This window comes from Austrofundulus limnaeus, unplaced genomic scaffold (assembly GCF_001266775.1).
Source record: "Austrofundulus limnaeus strain Quisiro unplaced genomic scaffold, Austrofundulus_limnaeus-1.0 Scaffold138, whole genome shotgun sequence".
Lineage (NCBI taxonomy): Eukaryota > Metazoa > Chordata > Actinopteri > Cyprinodontiformes > Rivulidae > Austrofundulus > Austrofundulus limnaeus.
Window position 1 is genome coordinate 426,788 of NW_013952540.1, and position 14,447 is coordinate 441,234.

The 14,447-nt window shown below is 39.4% G+C and overlaps 1 protein-coding gene across 3 annotated transcripts in view; it reads left to right on the forward strand.

Moving 5' to 3' along the window:
• LOC106522871 (nck-associated protein 5) overlaps positions 1 to 14,447 on the forward strand; it is a gene marked incomplete in the record, with an annotated part of 243,923 nt that overhangs the window by 189,934 nt on the left and 39,542 nt on the right. For all 3 annotated transcript variants that reach the window (XM_014016096.1, XM_014016095.1, XM_014016098.1), the window contains 4 exon segments: positions 6,109 to 6,249; positions 10,206 to 10,274; positions 13,833 to 13,871; positions 13,987 to 14,106. In XM_014016096.1, the coding sequence (XP_013871550.1) occupies positions 6,109 to 6,249; positions 10,206 to 10,274; positions 13,833 to 13,871; positions 13,987 to 14,106 (369 nt within the window).

The following is a 14,447-nucleotide window of genomic DNA, read 5'->3' on the forward strand; positions in this document are numbered from 1 at the left end:
GTGTGGATAAAAAAACAGTAAATATATATATATTCTGTGCAGAGAACTTCCTCTGCTATAATTTATTTTAAATACATATATCAAAGCTCCTCAGTTGAAAACACTAAAATTATAGAAAAGATGTTTAAAAACTTCTTTCCTCAGAAAGTCTTCAGTCCTAAGAACACTAAACTGTAACTTTAATAAGTTCACAGTGTACTCCTATTTAAATAAAAATGTTTGACCTGTAAACAGAAATCTTATGGATGGTGGATGTTGGTTTTTTTTTTTATCTCTTTTTCAAAGAAGAGGATGAGGAGGACACAGCTGAAGGTAGCCTAAGGCCCATCTGAAAGTAGCAACAGTCCTAGCAGAAAGTACCAAAGGAGTGGTAGTAGTATTAGACAAATAAGGTATGCAAAATGAAATCTTAACGTGTTTCTATGGGGAAAGGTATTTGTAAATGAAATTAAACATTTTGAAAAATATTCGTAACAACCTCCAAACTTTGTAGAGCACTATACTACATGAGAAGCTGAACAGACTGCTCGCGGTTATGTGATGTTTTCGCAAACGTCTGTCATAAATGACGGGACACATGGTGCAGAACTCCTCCTGGGGAACCTCTCCAGCTGCTGCACACGTCACAACACAAGTTTCTCCCCACTGAGGTCTTCACTTCATTCCTACATCCCCCATTCGGCCACAAACTTGGGATGCAGGACTACCTTTGTTAGTGTCTTAGGAGTCATCTAAATGGACATGTTTTCAAAACTATCCTTGTTTGAACGCATAACAGCCAGCTTCTAGAAGAGGAGTAAGTGGAAGCAAAATGACATCGTTGCTGTCTGTGCTCTTTCTTTTTTATGTGGAAAACATAAATAAACACGCCCACAAACTTCTGACCAATCACAATACTTTGCACAAACTCCTGCAATAAAAAGTTCCRCCTCATGTCGAGAAGGATGTGAGCGAAGCTGTTCTCGTCACGYGACTACATCAATGAGAGCCGATTTTGCAGCTCCGGATCTAGTGTGAAATGGCCTTAAGAAATCACAATATGTGTGCTWAAGGAGATGATTTAACTCATTTATTGAACTGTTAAAGGGTATAAACTGCTCATTTCCACAGTGCTGTGGAGGATGGACTGAATGTAAACACACACTTCCCTCCTGTGATCGGACTGTCAAAGAGAATAAACACAGATGGCGATTATTCTGTTCCCAGCCACTGTTTAACCAAGCAGCGGTGYGCTCCCTCCGCAGCTCTGCTCTGTGTATTCAGCAGACAAACTCAATAACTTGAAAGGGCAGCGCGAGGGACAGGGTTCCCTCCCCTCGTCTTCCTCCTCCTCCTCACACTCCCTTCTCTGGGAGATTATTACCAAGYTCAGACTCCACAGCCGAACCCGGCGAACGAAAGACAAAAACAAAGCCGYGACTATAAAGTATCACCTTGAGTCCAATTGGCCGATGGAATCGAACAAGATTGAAAACCTAATATGTGTTGGGATGAGATTGAATCAAGCTGAAAAACAAAGTGTTGTGAAGGATTTCCATTAAGACGGAGCAGCAGCATCTTCAAGGCTGCATTTGGATACATAGAACCGGAGCTGCAGCCATCCATCAGAGCCGCAAATCTTGGTTTTCAGCAGCGCATTAACCAAAGGTATCTGTGGGTTTGACAGCCATCTGTTGAAGGGATGACGAATTGACCTGATGTGCACCATGACAGATGACACAACGTGCCACTTTGCCAGTTTCAGACCAAATAAAGTCTCYGAAAAACCCAAGTAGGAAGGAAGCAATCCTATAAAAAGATGAAACGTAATTACATTCTGGATAAATGTTTTGTTATTGTCATTCTTTAATTAAAAGTTTAGAGTTTAGTTTGTTTTCCCGACTCGAGGGGCCCCTTTTTGTGCCTAAAGGCATTCTGCAACACACATTCAATTGTTAAGAATGAAACAATTGTTTTCTTCTTTGCTAAATTTGGGACCTGTGCTTAATCAATTTTCTGCCATTTAGACCGAATCCCATCTGTTCCTTTACAATATTAGYGAATGTTTGAGAATAAAAGAAGGAAAAAAACAGCCTTAAAACATTAAAAATGCAAATAAACGGAGTGAAATGAAAAGCAGAAATGCATTAACCTCACTAAGCCAGAGGCTGTTTGCTTTTTAAAAACACACTCCAAGTTAWTCATGAAAGCTCCACAACATGAAGCCAAATTTAACAACTCTCAGCTCCTAAAACGTACACATACATGGACAAATTTGGGAGTTCTAAGTGACTTTACATGAGTTAAGTACTGTAAGAAATACGTGTTCAATATCGACTGAAGTCAAGATGAAAACACAATTGTTAAATAAACTGATTTGTAAAAGGAATAAAGCCATACAAYACCAGAATTCTGGATCTGAGTGAGGTTTATTGTCACCGGACTGACAAGCGAAACCACACTGGACTCAAAGTCAGGAAGTGCATGTTTTTATACACGATTCTTCAATGCCTGAGTTCGCCCCCTACTGACCTACGGCTGAATCACAGGCATTCATACAAAGATCTCAGTTAAAACAGTTCACTTATGTGTTGTTATGATTCGGACATGTAGCTACTCTATTTCAATTAACACATAATAGATCAAACATTATAAAAGTAAAATAAAAAGGAAATCCTAATACTCTAGTGTTGTTTTCTAATATCAGTACTAATCTATAATAACTATAAATTTCTTCAATACCACAACAAAAATACAGTATGTTTAAGTCACTTAACTTTGAATACCAGTCTTATACCATAGTTTAATTATTTTGTATGAAACCAGTTCATTGTCTTATTTAGACTCGCCTCCATTCAGGAAATCCATTCCACAGTTTGMAACCAACCAGGAGTCACTTCAGCAGACAGCGTTATAGCACAGACACAGTTCATGGATCGGAAATCTCCGAACSTTGGTTTGAAAAATTCCGATCCATTAATTATATTGATATCAGAACCGATGCTAATACTGGAACAGATAGGCCCCATCCCTAACTGGTATAGTGGATACCACTAGAAAATATTGCAGCATCTAACATAGTAGTACCTTTTTATTTTGCCTTTTGGTGGAAAACTAARGCAGAATTCAGATRAATCAATATAATTTTAATTTAATGCCCCCTTCATTCACGGTGATGATGCAGTTGTACTCACCACAACCTTTGRGAACATGGCTGGACTGCATCAAATTTAGAAACCCTTCATTGTGAAGGTAATCATGGTTATTATGCTTTTAGTATTTGCTAAATAGATTTTACTTTATTTTTCATGTTGTTGAGATGTGCTACTGCTGGAGTTGCAAAGGGGCAGACATTTTCCAGTCATTTCAGGAAACTTYCTAAAAAATTTCCATTGGAAGTGAAGTTGGTGTATTTTTGAAATATTCCAAATTGGAAGCTTTTCGTGGGAAATGATGGGAATCAACTGGTAACTGGGGGTATTTTAAATAACCTGCATTATATCAAGAATGATAAATATAAACATTTTGTTTAGTCAAAGGCAAAAAAGAGTAGATTTTTGGGCATAACTTATTGGTGCATCATGTTGTTACTAAAGACATCAACGTCACATCCACACAACCTTTTCTGAGCAATAGATTTTAAAACTTTTTGCATTTTCTGTATTTCGTTGTTGTGGTATTTAATATTTGCTGAAATGTTCAATATTTTTATTTTTTTACTTCCATTAATTCTTGCTGGTTCACATGTAAAGTTCCCAAGCTTAAGCTTGAAAATTCCCCTGATTTTTTGCAATCCTAGCTCCTGTGCCCTCACCCCAACCCCACCCCTAAACCACATTCTGACATGACTTTCTCAGATCGTGTCAGGATGTAGCTAGACGATCACACCAAGTTAGCAGGATGCTAAACCCACAGGTATCATTTCTATGCTAGACAGGTTCAAGGACCCTGTCAGGATCATTATCGTAGCCTAGACATGAGGCCAAAGTGCAGTTTAAACTTCTCAACAACCAAGCCATGTCTGATTCTCATGTCATGGATACACTGCCTCTTTGGACCCTAATATTCTACTATCATGATGATAAACCACCGCAACTTCATGAACAGTCATTATCACGCTCCAGCACTCGTATCAGGGAGCCCAAATCATTTTAATACACTCCTGAAAATCTCACCATACCCTGTTAAGACCACCTGCAACCTGGCTGTTGTTAATAATAATTATTCAAGCCTACAAAGAGTTACAGGGAGAAAAAAAATCATCACAGAGCGGTCTTTGAAGTGTGAATATAAGGGATGATGAAGGGACTTGGAAATTTGACATTTTCTTAAACATTCACTCGCTGGAAAGAATGTTGTACAGCCACAATGACTGATATCAGCTAGAGCCGCTACCTGATTTTGGTTGGTTGTTTTTCCGTAGACATACACAAAAGTACTCCTTATCCATAGTGCAACACTGTGCTTACTTCTTGGTTTCAAGACAAAGCTTTTCAACTGCATTTTCGTTGCCCAGCAAAGAGTTCTTAAATACTCAAAAGTATAATTTAGAGCTCTTCTTCACAGTCTTTTCTCCTGTGCCATAGGTTGTTCAGCAGAAAGATGACATATTTTAGACAAGAACTAGAGTATTACTAACAAATGTCAGATAAAATGAGGGGTCCATGATGTGTACGTGTAGTATTTAGTAGGTTGTGACTTTTGGATCCTAGTTAGAGAMTCAAAATTGTAAGAAAATAGGAAAAGAAGTCAAGAAACCAAGCAAATGATTCAAGACCTTTTTGGAGACTCTTGCAGAGACAGATRCTAACTTAAAGTGCCTGTGACATGCATATCCAGGAAATACAAAAAAATCAAGGAAAATATATTTATATTTAAGAAACTTGGCATAATACACRTGATTTTACCTGTTATGTCACATAACTGGCACATTTTCTTCTGAACTTGGTTCAGCTAAAGTGAAACAGGAAGTGACATCAAAGGGGAACTCTTTGAGAAAGAAAACTTCCTGGTTTTTGTTTATTTAAACAATATTATTTGAACTCTGACTCTTTCTCATCTCCCTATGATAACGATTAAAATAATCTAAAGAAACATCAGATTCTTCTCTRCAGTGTGAGTTGTTGGTCATAGYAGCAAAGCTCTATWCACATGCAGACRTTCCCCGTTGACATCACTTCCTGTTACTTCACATGCAAATATCTCAACAACTGTTCATCTCAGCACCGTGAAATCTTTTTTGCAATACTTTATCAATGTTATCTTTCCCAAAATAAAATACAATTACATTTATTACAAAACTTTGATGTCACTGGCACTTTAAAGTAGACGTATGTTAAAAATTCAATGCATTGGGTCCAACGGTGGTCGATGGTGGCGTCTTCAAATTGCATGTTCCATGAGCAGCCCCCTGAAGTCTGAACAAATTCAGATTAAATTAGGGTTAAGTATAAATTTTCAGGTTTATCAATTCTAAACAAGTGTTAACTCCAGCTTGTTCTAGAACTGTTTTGATTCATTTGTTTGAAAGGACACTGACGCTGCAGTTATTTCCTTCAGCTACATATTGTAAGGGGGAATCAATCAGCAACTTCTGGCTCCAGGGATGACCTGAAAAAAAAAATAAAATAAAACACGAGCGATATCTTACTGCACCCACACCCATTTCTATCTGCAGTTCGGTGCTTACCAGTCATTCAGAGCYTAATTAGTGACTAATTACTACCAGTAATTAATGATCACAGATGCTAGAAAGCTAAAAGACAAGGAAAGAATAGGCTGTGAAAGACAGCTGGCAAAGCCACAGTGAGGGTGAAGAGGGAGAAGAACGGGTTGTCAGAATACAAACTAAAGAGCCCTGAAGGTCACTGCTGCTCGTTAGAAAACAAGAGAAACATGATTAGGGATTAGGAGATGTTTTGAAGCTTTGTTGTGGAAGCTGTTGCTCCATCTGCCCATCTGATCTTCTCCCTGTTTTTTTTCTATCTCTCTCTTTTTGTCGCTTCTTCCTCACGTTTTTAACTGTTTAGCTTCACTTTGAACCCTCTCCTTCCATCTGCTTCAGTTTGGACTCGCCAAACCCCACCCTGCCAAACCCCTCTAACCCTCGTCTTGTTTTCTCTTCGTCAGGATAAACTCTCTGAGGAAGTTCAGAAACTACAGGAGGAAAGCCGCCTCGAACGGCCGGCGACTCAAGAGGTGCCRGATCCCCAACAGGACACCAAGGAGGACAAAACCAAGCCTCTCCTGGAGCGCCTCAAGACCTTGGAGGTAGTCATCTCAGTCCCCCCCCCCACCCCTTCCCATTGGTTCTTTTRCCCATGCAGCCTGCCAATTGTCTGGCTCCTTGTTGTGTCTGAAAGCATGACAGCTCATCAAACCCTGCAGTCCTTTGTGTTTGGAGAGCGAAGTCATCCTGTGCGAGTCGCCGCCGGGGCCACGGGCGGCACTCCAGCTTCGGTTTGTTTATCTCTGCRCTCTGGGATTTGAGCGCCTTGAGCCGCTGAAGTGATCCAAGCTGATTGTTCTGACAGAAGCCACTGGACACACATCCCTAACATCTYCTCAGCAATTAAAGGTCTCAGACCTAATCAAATTAGACTTCCAGCCGTACAGTTTCTTCCTAAGTGGCTCCATGTTGCTTTGCCTTTGTTTTAATAAGAATGGCCATCCAAAAAGAAGCACAGCTGGGGTTTTTTTATTTTACCAAAAATAATTACAAATAAATAAAAACCACTGGCAATAGATTACAATCAAAGAAATTACATGTCTTGTGAAAATGCAGTTTGAATGCTAAATTTGCTGAAGACGGTGAAGCTGAGTTGGTAAAGCTAAAAGAAGCAACTAACTAAAAGCTGMATGTRGCAAAAGACTAACCAAAGCTAAAAGAAGCAGAATACTAAGCAAAGGTTGCAGATCAGTTGCTAAAACTTAACTAAATATCAACAAAAAATTAGCTAAATGTAGGGAAAAAATTGCTAAATCTAAAGTAGCTAAACAGGTAAAAAAAAAAAAAAAGGCAGAGGCAGCAAAAGGTTGCCAAAGTCAGCAAGAAGATATTTATAGCAAAAAGATGCAGAACAGTAAATAAATACTAATTTAGCTAAATAACAGCTGAAGATACGACATTCAGAAACAATTTCAATACTTTGAACAGCTCTTTAAAACAAATGTTGGGAACAGAGTTACACATAGTAATGAGACAGTTGTGAAAATATTTGTAAATCAGGTCAAACATCTTAWTAATGATGATATATGAACTGTTAAAATATCTTAAGGTGTGCAGAAGTAGTTTTATTGCAAGAGGTGTGCAGAAAAGTAAAAATAAAGAACAATCATTTGATTCACACAATTAGAGGAAAGTTGCAGATAATTAAATGTTTATCTGTAAAGCGTATAGCAGCGAGTTTTAGTCAGCCGATCCCGGTAATCCATTCCTAAAGCGTTTTGAACGGCTTTATCAAAACTCATCTGCCATTTTTATTCCACCCAGCTGAGCRGATGATGGATGCGCCGCCGGCGGAMGCAGGAAGAACAAAGCAGAAGCAATATATCACTGCCTCGTATTGTGCATAAACTCCTCTGACACTAAGTAAGCCGCGCTCGGCTCGGATTCGTGAAGCTGGACCGGTGCTGCTCATTAGCTTGGTGGGCACGCTCCCCGGCCTGAAACTAGGGGCTGAAGGGAAAACAGACGACAAAACTAAAGGCCTGGCATCTCTTGAAGGAATGCACGTCGCCCACCACCTTTCATGCTGAGAGGGGAGCCATGTTTCCTTCCAACCCTAAATGTCACATTCATGTTCTGCCTTACAACAACTGCAACCCTGAGCTAAAGAGATGACTAAACCAGTTTGTCCAGTGGGATATAAAAATTGATAAAATTCAGCATCTCGAACTTTTAAAGAGAACTCCGACTAGTTAAAACATTAGACATTATTTGATAAGCTCCAGTGCTAATATGTATACGGCGATTTATGATGTTAGCTCCCGAGCTAATAGCGCCAGAGATAATTTTAAAAAAAAAATCACATTTGATTGTTTCAACCCATATATCATGCAGAACAGAGAAACTAATACAAAATCTAACTTTGTCACACATTTCTTATGATTCTTGTGTTTTGGTTATATTTGGTAGTATTTTTCAGATTGTTTTTAATTGTTTGGTATTGTCTTATTTTCTCATTTCCTGTTTTCAGTTTCCTGTGCCATGTTTACCTCAGTCAGCTTCTTAGTATTTTTCCAGCCTGCCACACTCACCTGTCCTCATTTGTAATCATCCAGCTGTTTCCTACTTCCACTCAGCCCTGTTTGTATTTAAGGATCTTCTCTTCATCACTTCAGCGTCCGACCATTGCTTACCCATGTTTGTTTTCACCTCATGCTCATGTTCCAAGTTTTGATTTTTTTTTGTTTTGTTAGCTTGCCACCATGTTGGCTTTTTTCTTTATTAAAGTCTTTTTWATTACTTTAAGTTTGGTCTGCCTGCCTGCCTGCCTGCATTTTGGGTTCTCCTCACCACCAAGCCGTGACAACATTATAGCAGGGCTATTCAACTAAATTTTTCCAGGGGCCACAGTTACTGCAGGTCAACAGCTGAAGGGCCAAATAACCAGCAATTAAAGTTATTATGTAAATAAACCAAATATTATAAAGATCTGTTAGCTCTGAAATAGTTTATTTTGCTGCATTTAATCATAAATACAACATAAAAAACCCTGTAAAAGTAGTGATAATTAAACATTATCAAAAACAAAAAGAACATATTGTCTCCTATTTAATACAATATTATTTTGACATCTCTGACTTGCCAAATTTTTTAAACCTAATTTATTTTCACTTTCATAGTTTAATCTTCAACTGCTTGTACTTTTAACTGTCTTGAGTGTTCATAGAAATGTTTTTACCAGCTTCTAGCCAAGATTCTCACATTTCTGTTGACACCAAATGTGTCTATGTTTAACTAAAAGAACTTAGAGTAATTAAAGTAGAAAACTGGGGCTTTGTGCGTAAGAGATGAATGAACCAATTGGCGGGCCGAACTTTGGTTGCCAGTTGAATAGCCCTGCATTATAGCTTTGTGATTCAGTCAAGTGGCACCCGCCATCATCCTCAAAATGCATTGAATTGGTTACAAAATGAAGATGTACTTAAGTGAAAAGTTCAATAAACATATACAGATTTATAAGTAATTCGTAGTTTTCAACAACTTGTAGTAAAACAGAGAATTAACAYATTAAGGCCAACATGTGCAAGTAGACTCAGAAAACTGAGAAAACAGTTTCTTCCCATGGGCCACCCACACCCTGAACACCAACCAAACATCCTAAGTGCAATAACTACTTTGTCATTGGTTTTGTATTTATAATGCATATATTGCTGTTGTCCTGTACATCTTTCTATGTTCAGTTTTGCTTTACAGGCTTGTGCAATGACAATAAAGTCTATCCTATTATTATTCTAGTGTGAGATCCTATAAGTATAACTTAAAAAWTTAAACATTGCTAAATACTGTTACTAGAAGCTGAAAAACCGACTTGTGTGGGCGCAGTGTTGACTGAATCCACATACATTTAAAAGGTCATCTTCATCCTCTGTTAGCCTTATTTTATGTTACAAATATTAGATGCAGTGAGGATGTCYGGGGATTTCCCCTCCTACAAGCACCTTCTAAACACCCAGCCTGCTAACGCTTACAACGCATCACTTTCCCTTAATTACTTTCATTACATTTGCACCGAGTCTCAGAAGCTTCAATTAGTCAGCCCACGCTGGCATCGTCGGATTGTTTTTTTTTTTGCTTTTTTATTTTTTTGGGGGGGTGGTAATTATGTTTTTACCAAGATCTCCGTAGCTTCTGCTAAAGGGCAGAGGGCGAGCGGAGCGAGGAGGCTGACAGCTCCTAATGCACAGCCTGCCGCTGACAAATTGGAAACTCCCAGAGATCAATAGAGTGCCGCCTCAGTCAGCGCTCGGCGAGCGGAGAAGATATTCTTATTAGGTCCGAGCTCTCGCWGCACAAAAGTTCAGCACCATAACTCCCATCCCCTTGACCTTTATCCCTGTTACACTTGGTGATTTTTTTTTTCCATTAGGCATCCCAGTTCAAAGCTGACACATGACCTTTGTCAGGGAAGTCTCCTCTCTGCTGCTGGACTGTTAACTTCTGTCTCCATCCTTGTTGTTTTGTCACCTCATATGTAACTAAAGAGAGCTTGTGTTCGCAGGAGGAGAACTCTGCTTTGGCTTCGCAGAATGAGAGCCAGAGGGAGCAGTACGAACGCTGTCTGGATGAGGTGAGCACCAGATGTTTTACCTGCCTCAAAATGACCACAAGTGTTTGTTCAAGTAGGTCTTACTGAATACGGTTTATATTTCTGAGAGGTTGGTGGTTTATTAAGCCGCAGTTAGGAAAGTGTGGGGTTGAATGCTGGAATCCTGAAGTCAGTTAAAAATGGCACAGAGAGAATATAACAAAGTTAGATTTTCAAAATGTATGCTGTTATTTTTTTTTTTAGTAAAGAAGCAAATTAATGTCGTTTTAAAAATCTGGGCAGTTCTCCTTTTAGGCCTAAAGACATATGGTTTCCATCTGATGTACAAAAATACATTTTAAATACACGGCACAAAATTCCCCAGGTAGTTTCTAGGTATGTACCTGGTACTTACGAGGTTCTCACCTGGTACACCTGGTACAAACTTGGGTATGTAATTGCTAAGTACAGGTAACAAGTTACTTCTTAATTCATTTCAATTCAATTCAAATTCAAAAATACTTTATTGATCCCAGAGGGAAATTTGGCAGTTTGATCCCAGCCCCATCCCCTCTCACCATACCAGGTATGTACTTGGTACAAATCCAGATATGTACCAAGAAAGTGCTAGGTGTGAAACTTGAAAGTGCTAGGTGTGTAACCAATTTTTACCCTGAAAGTAAAGTGTATGTTCTTGGTTCTTACTTCGAAAGTACCTGGTACATACTTGTTTTTTTACACTGGAAGTACTAGGTTTTGACCAGATGAGTGCTTCTTACATACCAGTTACATACCATGAAAGTACTGGGCTTTTTTTGTATTTTTACCATAATTTATTRTCTAAAGGTGTTTGTCCCTATCTTAGTCCACCTTAAAGATGCAGTAAATGGGATAATGTGACATCTAGTGGCACAATCTGCAAACTGCAACCAATCAGCCCACAGTACCTGCAAAAAAATTAAGTTAAGGTTCTCTCTGAGGTCATCATTTGGTTTGTCCATTTGTGCCGCTGTAGTTGGTTATGCCACATTGCAAAGGGTAGCGTTGGGCAATATTGGCAAAAAAATTAATCACGATTAATTGTAGTATTTAGCCGATAACGATTAATTTGACGATTAATCCTCTTGAGTCCCTGGACATCCTTATATCCTAGTCACATGACCAATTTAGTGGGAAAGATTTGATCTTTATAAAAAATTGTTCCAAATTGTATGAAGATTACAGATTTCAGGCAATATATCATATTTTAAATTGTGTTGACAGATAAATAAATGACAGAACCTTATTTTTAATGTTCGTCATATCTGAAGTGGAGAAGAGCACCGAGCGGACTGACTGGAGTAATCCCCAGTCAGTCTGTCTGGTGGCATTAATCGTATTAATTGTCAAGTGCCAAAAAATTATAGATTAATGTTTTTCTGACGATTAATAGCACACGATACGWTTATGCCCAACCCTAGCAAAGGGTTAACCTTCCTGCTGCCTTGACTCACATTGGTCAGGTTAGAAGACAGAAGCCTCATAAGACATTTTGCCAATTCATTACCTGCTTGGGCTCGGGACCTCTGGACCTGTCGGGCTTTGGCCTGGAGGGGGTGCGCCCTGGGGGCCCGGACCTCTGTGCCCCTTCCTGGATCTGCTCTGGTATGGCGGGTGCCGGTGGGGCCCATGAGTTTGTCGCTGCTGGCCCCGGGGGCTGTGCGTGTGGTCGCTGGGGGGACTCTCCCAGTTCTCCCCTATGRTCTGATCTGGGGGTGGGTGGGCAGATCTTCCCGTGCGGGTGCCCCTTGGGGCTCTGCGCTCGGGATYCCTCTCAGGCCCTTGGGCTCTGGTCTTCCCTATGTCTGCCTCGTGTCTTGGGGGTTGGGTCTCGGTCCTCCACAGTCACTATTAAATATTCCATTGGAGAAATCTTGTATATACACGCATGTTCACAACTGCTCACAGACAGGTGCTCTGATCCGGGGGGTTCTGACAGGTCACTGAGTGTGTATATATGTCTATGTGTATATACTGACAATATTTATGAATGTAGGCATGTATATATGTATGTATACATATCTTTATGTATGTATGTATATCTTTATATATGTATGGGTATGTGTATATATTTATATATGCCCTCCATGTATCTATCCATTTATTTTTCAGGTGAGCGGACAGATGTTGGGTGTGTGGTCCTGTGTTTTGTTGGTGTATATTTAATATACTTCTAATCGATATTTCAGTCTTTCTATCTTTCTAATTACCTCTCTCTGTTTTTCTCTCTGTCTCTATTTTCTCTTCACTTAAAAAAACAAAACAAAAAGAAGTCACTGATGATGAAGAAATAAATAAACTAAATAAACTAATATTTGGTTTCGTTTTCTACTGAATGACACAAAAAAAACTTTAACACAATTGTATAAACTTGTGAATTTAGTATTTTTTTGCCAAAAGATGTTACACTTTAAATAAAGCTAAAGACAATAAAATGCTGCATGGATTTAAATATAATCCTTCTGGGATGTTTTATTTTATTTTATTTATTTATTGTTAGACCATTTATAGGTGTTGCATATGCAATGCAGATGCAATGGATAGATTACCACTGAGTTGTTCACAAAAGCTCAAAACCTGTTCCTGAAACCTGTTCCTCAGTCATAATTTTCCTAGAATCTGTGGAAAATGTGAACTGTTTAACAGCCAGAACTTGCTGGGAGCACCCCTCTGCCCCTTGGTTATTTGGAGGAGCTTGATAAGTTCTGTTCAGGGATCCACACRAGGGGGATGAAAGGGGGGCCCTGCTCTTGGCAGTGCCTGCTTACTGATTCACTGCGAGACGGGGGTCTTGGTGGACTGAGACTTCCCTCGAGGTTGGAAAAACCTGCGGATGAAAGAGGAGAACTGGAAGTGAGTTTAAAGCCGTGCAGAGTTCCATTGGACATGGACTGGTTTTGTGGTACTGCTCGGACTCCTTTCAGCGTCCTCAACATCCTTAAGAWGGCTCAACTAAGCTTTGTTGGTTTAATTCACTGTTTTCTTACAAGAATAACTTATGTTCAAGAAACGTTCAATACAGATGTTCCTTTAGTGAGACAACACAAACCAAATGTGGGATCTTAAAGCTTGCTTTGTGGCATATTTGTCATTTCTATCCGGTCCAAAGCCCATTGCCTCAAATTTGTTTGATCACCTGCCGATTCTGCAGTACAGGAGGCAGGTGGGTAACTAACAGCGAGCCTCATTTCACCATATTTACCTTTATCTCCCCTTCATTTAATAGTCCACAGTGGACACGCTCCAAAGAGTCACTGCAGCCTCACACTATTAATGAGCAATCGATGGGCAGTAATCAGAGCCGGGTCTCCATCGGCCTTGTGGTCTGGAACGCAGGAGGGTGTGAGCCGCTGAGAGACCGWGCGCCAGGCACAACAGCACTTAAATCGGTCGCACTTCTGCTCCTACATCAATTTACAGTTGTCAATACAACAATTAGGAAGCGAGAGCTTGTTGAAGGYCTTTACAGCACGACTGTAAGACTCACACAAGGCCAAAAGCCAAAGGGAAAATATTAGTTTGAGCTTATTTTCACTCATTTGGTCTTCTTATCTTTTTAAGGTTGCCAATCAAGTCGTGCAGGCACTTCTGACGCAAAAGGTTGGTTTCCTATTTCAATAAAGTTCAATTTGCTTTTAATTTCAGCGCAACCTTGTTCATTCTTGTAGAATAAAATACTAATTTTGTGCATCATTTTCCGTTGCTTCTGCATCAGGATTTAAGAGAGGAATGTCTGAAGCTGCGAACACGAGTCTTCGACCTGGAGCAGCAGAATCGGGCGCTGAGTGTTTTGTTCCAGCAGAAGATCAAGCCCGCGTCAGACCTGCTTCTCCAGGTAACCTGATCCTGCTTTTAAAGTTCCCGAGCATCTGTACTCTTTTTTTCTTTCAGGACCAAACGAGACCAAACACCTCTGTTTTCACAATGGTACGTAATTAAAAAAGCAATATTAAAAAAGTCAATTCTGTTTTGGGTTATACAGAAAAAATGGCCTCCATAAAATCAACCAATGAAGTGAACATTGCCTACAATAAAAATATATATATATTTAATTTATTGTTTAAAAAACAAACCCATCATTTGTACCACTGTGTTTCCACGTTAAGTTTTTAGATATTATTAGATTCATATTTATCGCCGTATTTTATAATTGTTTAAAGGCACAGTGTGTAGGAT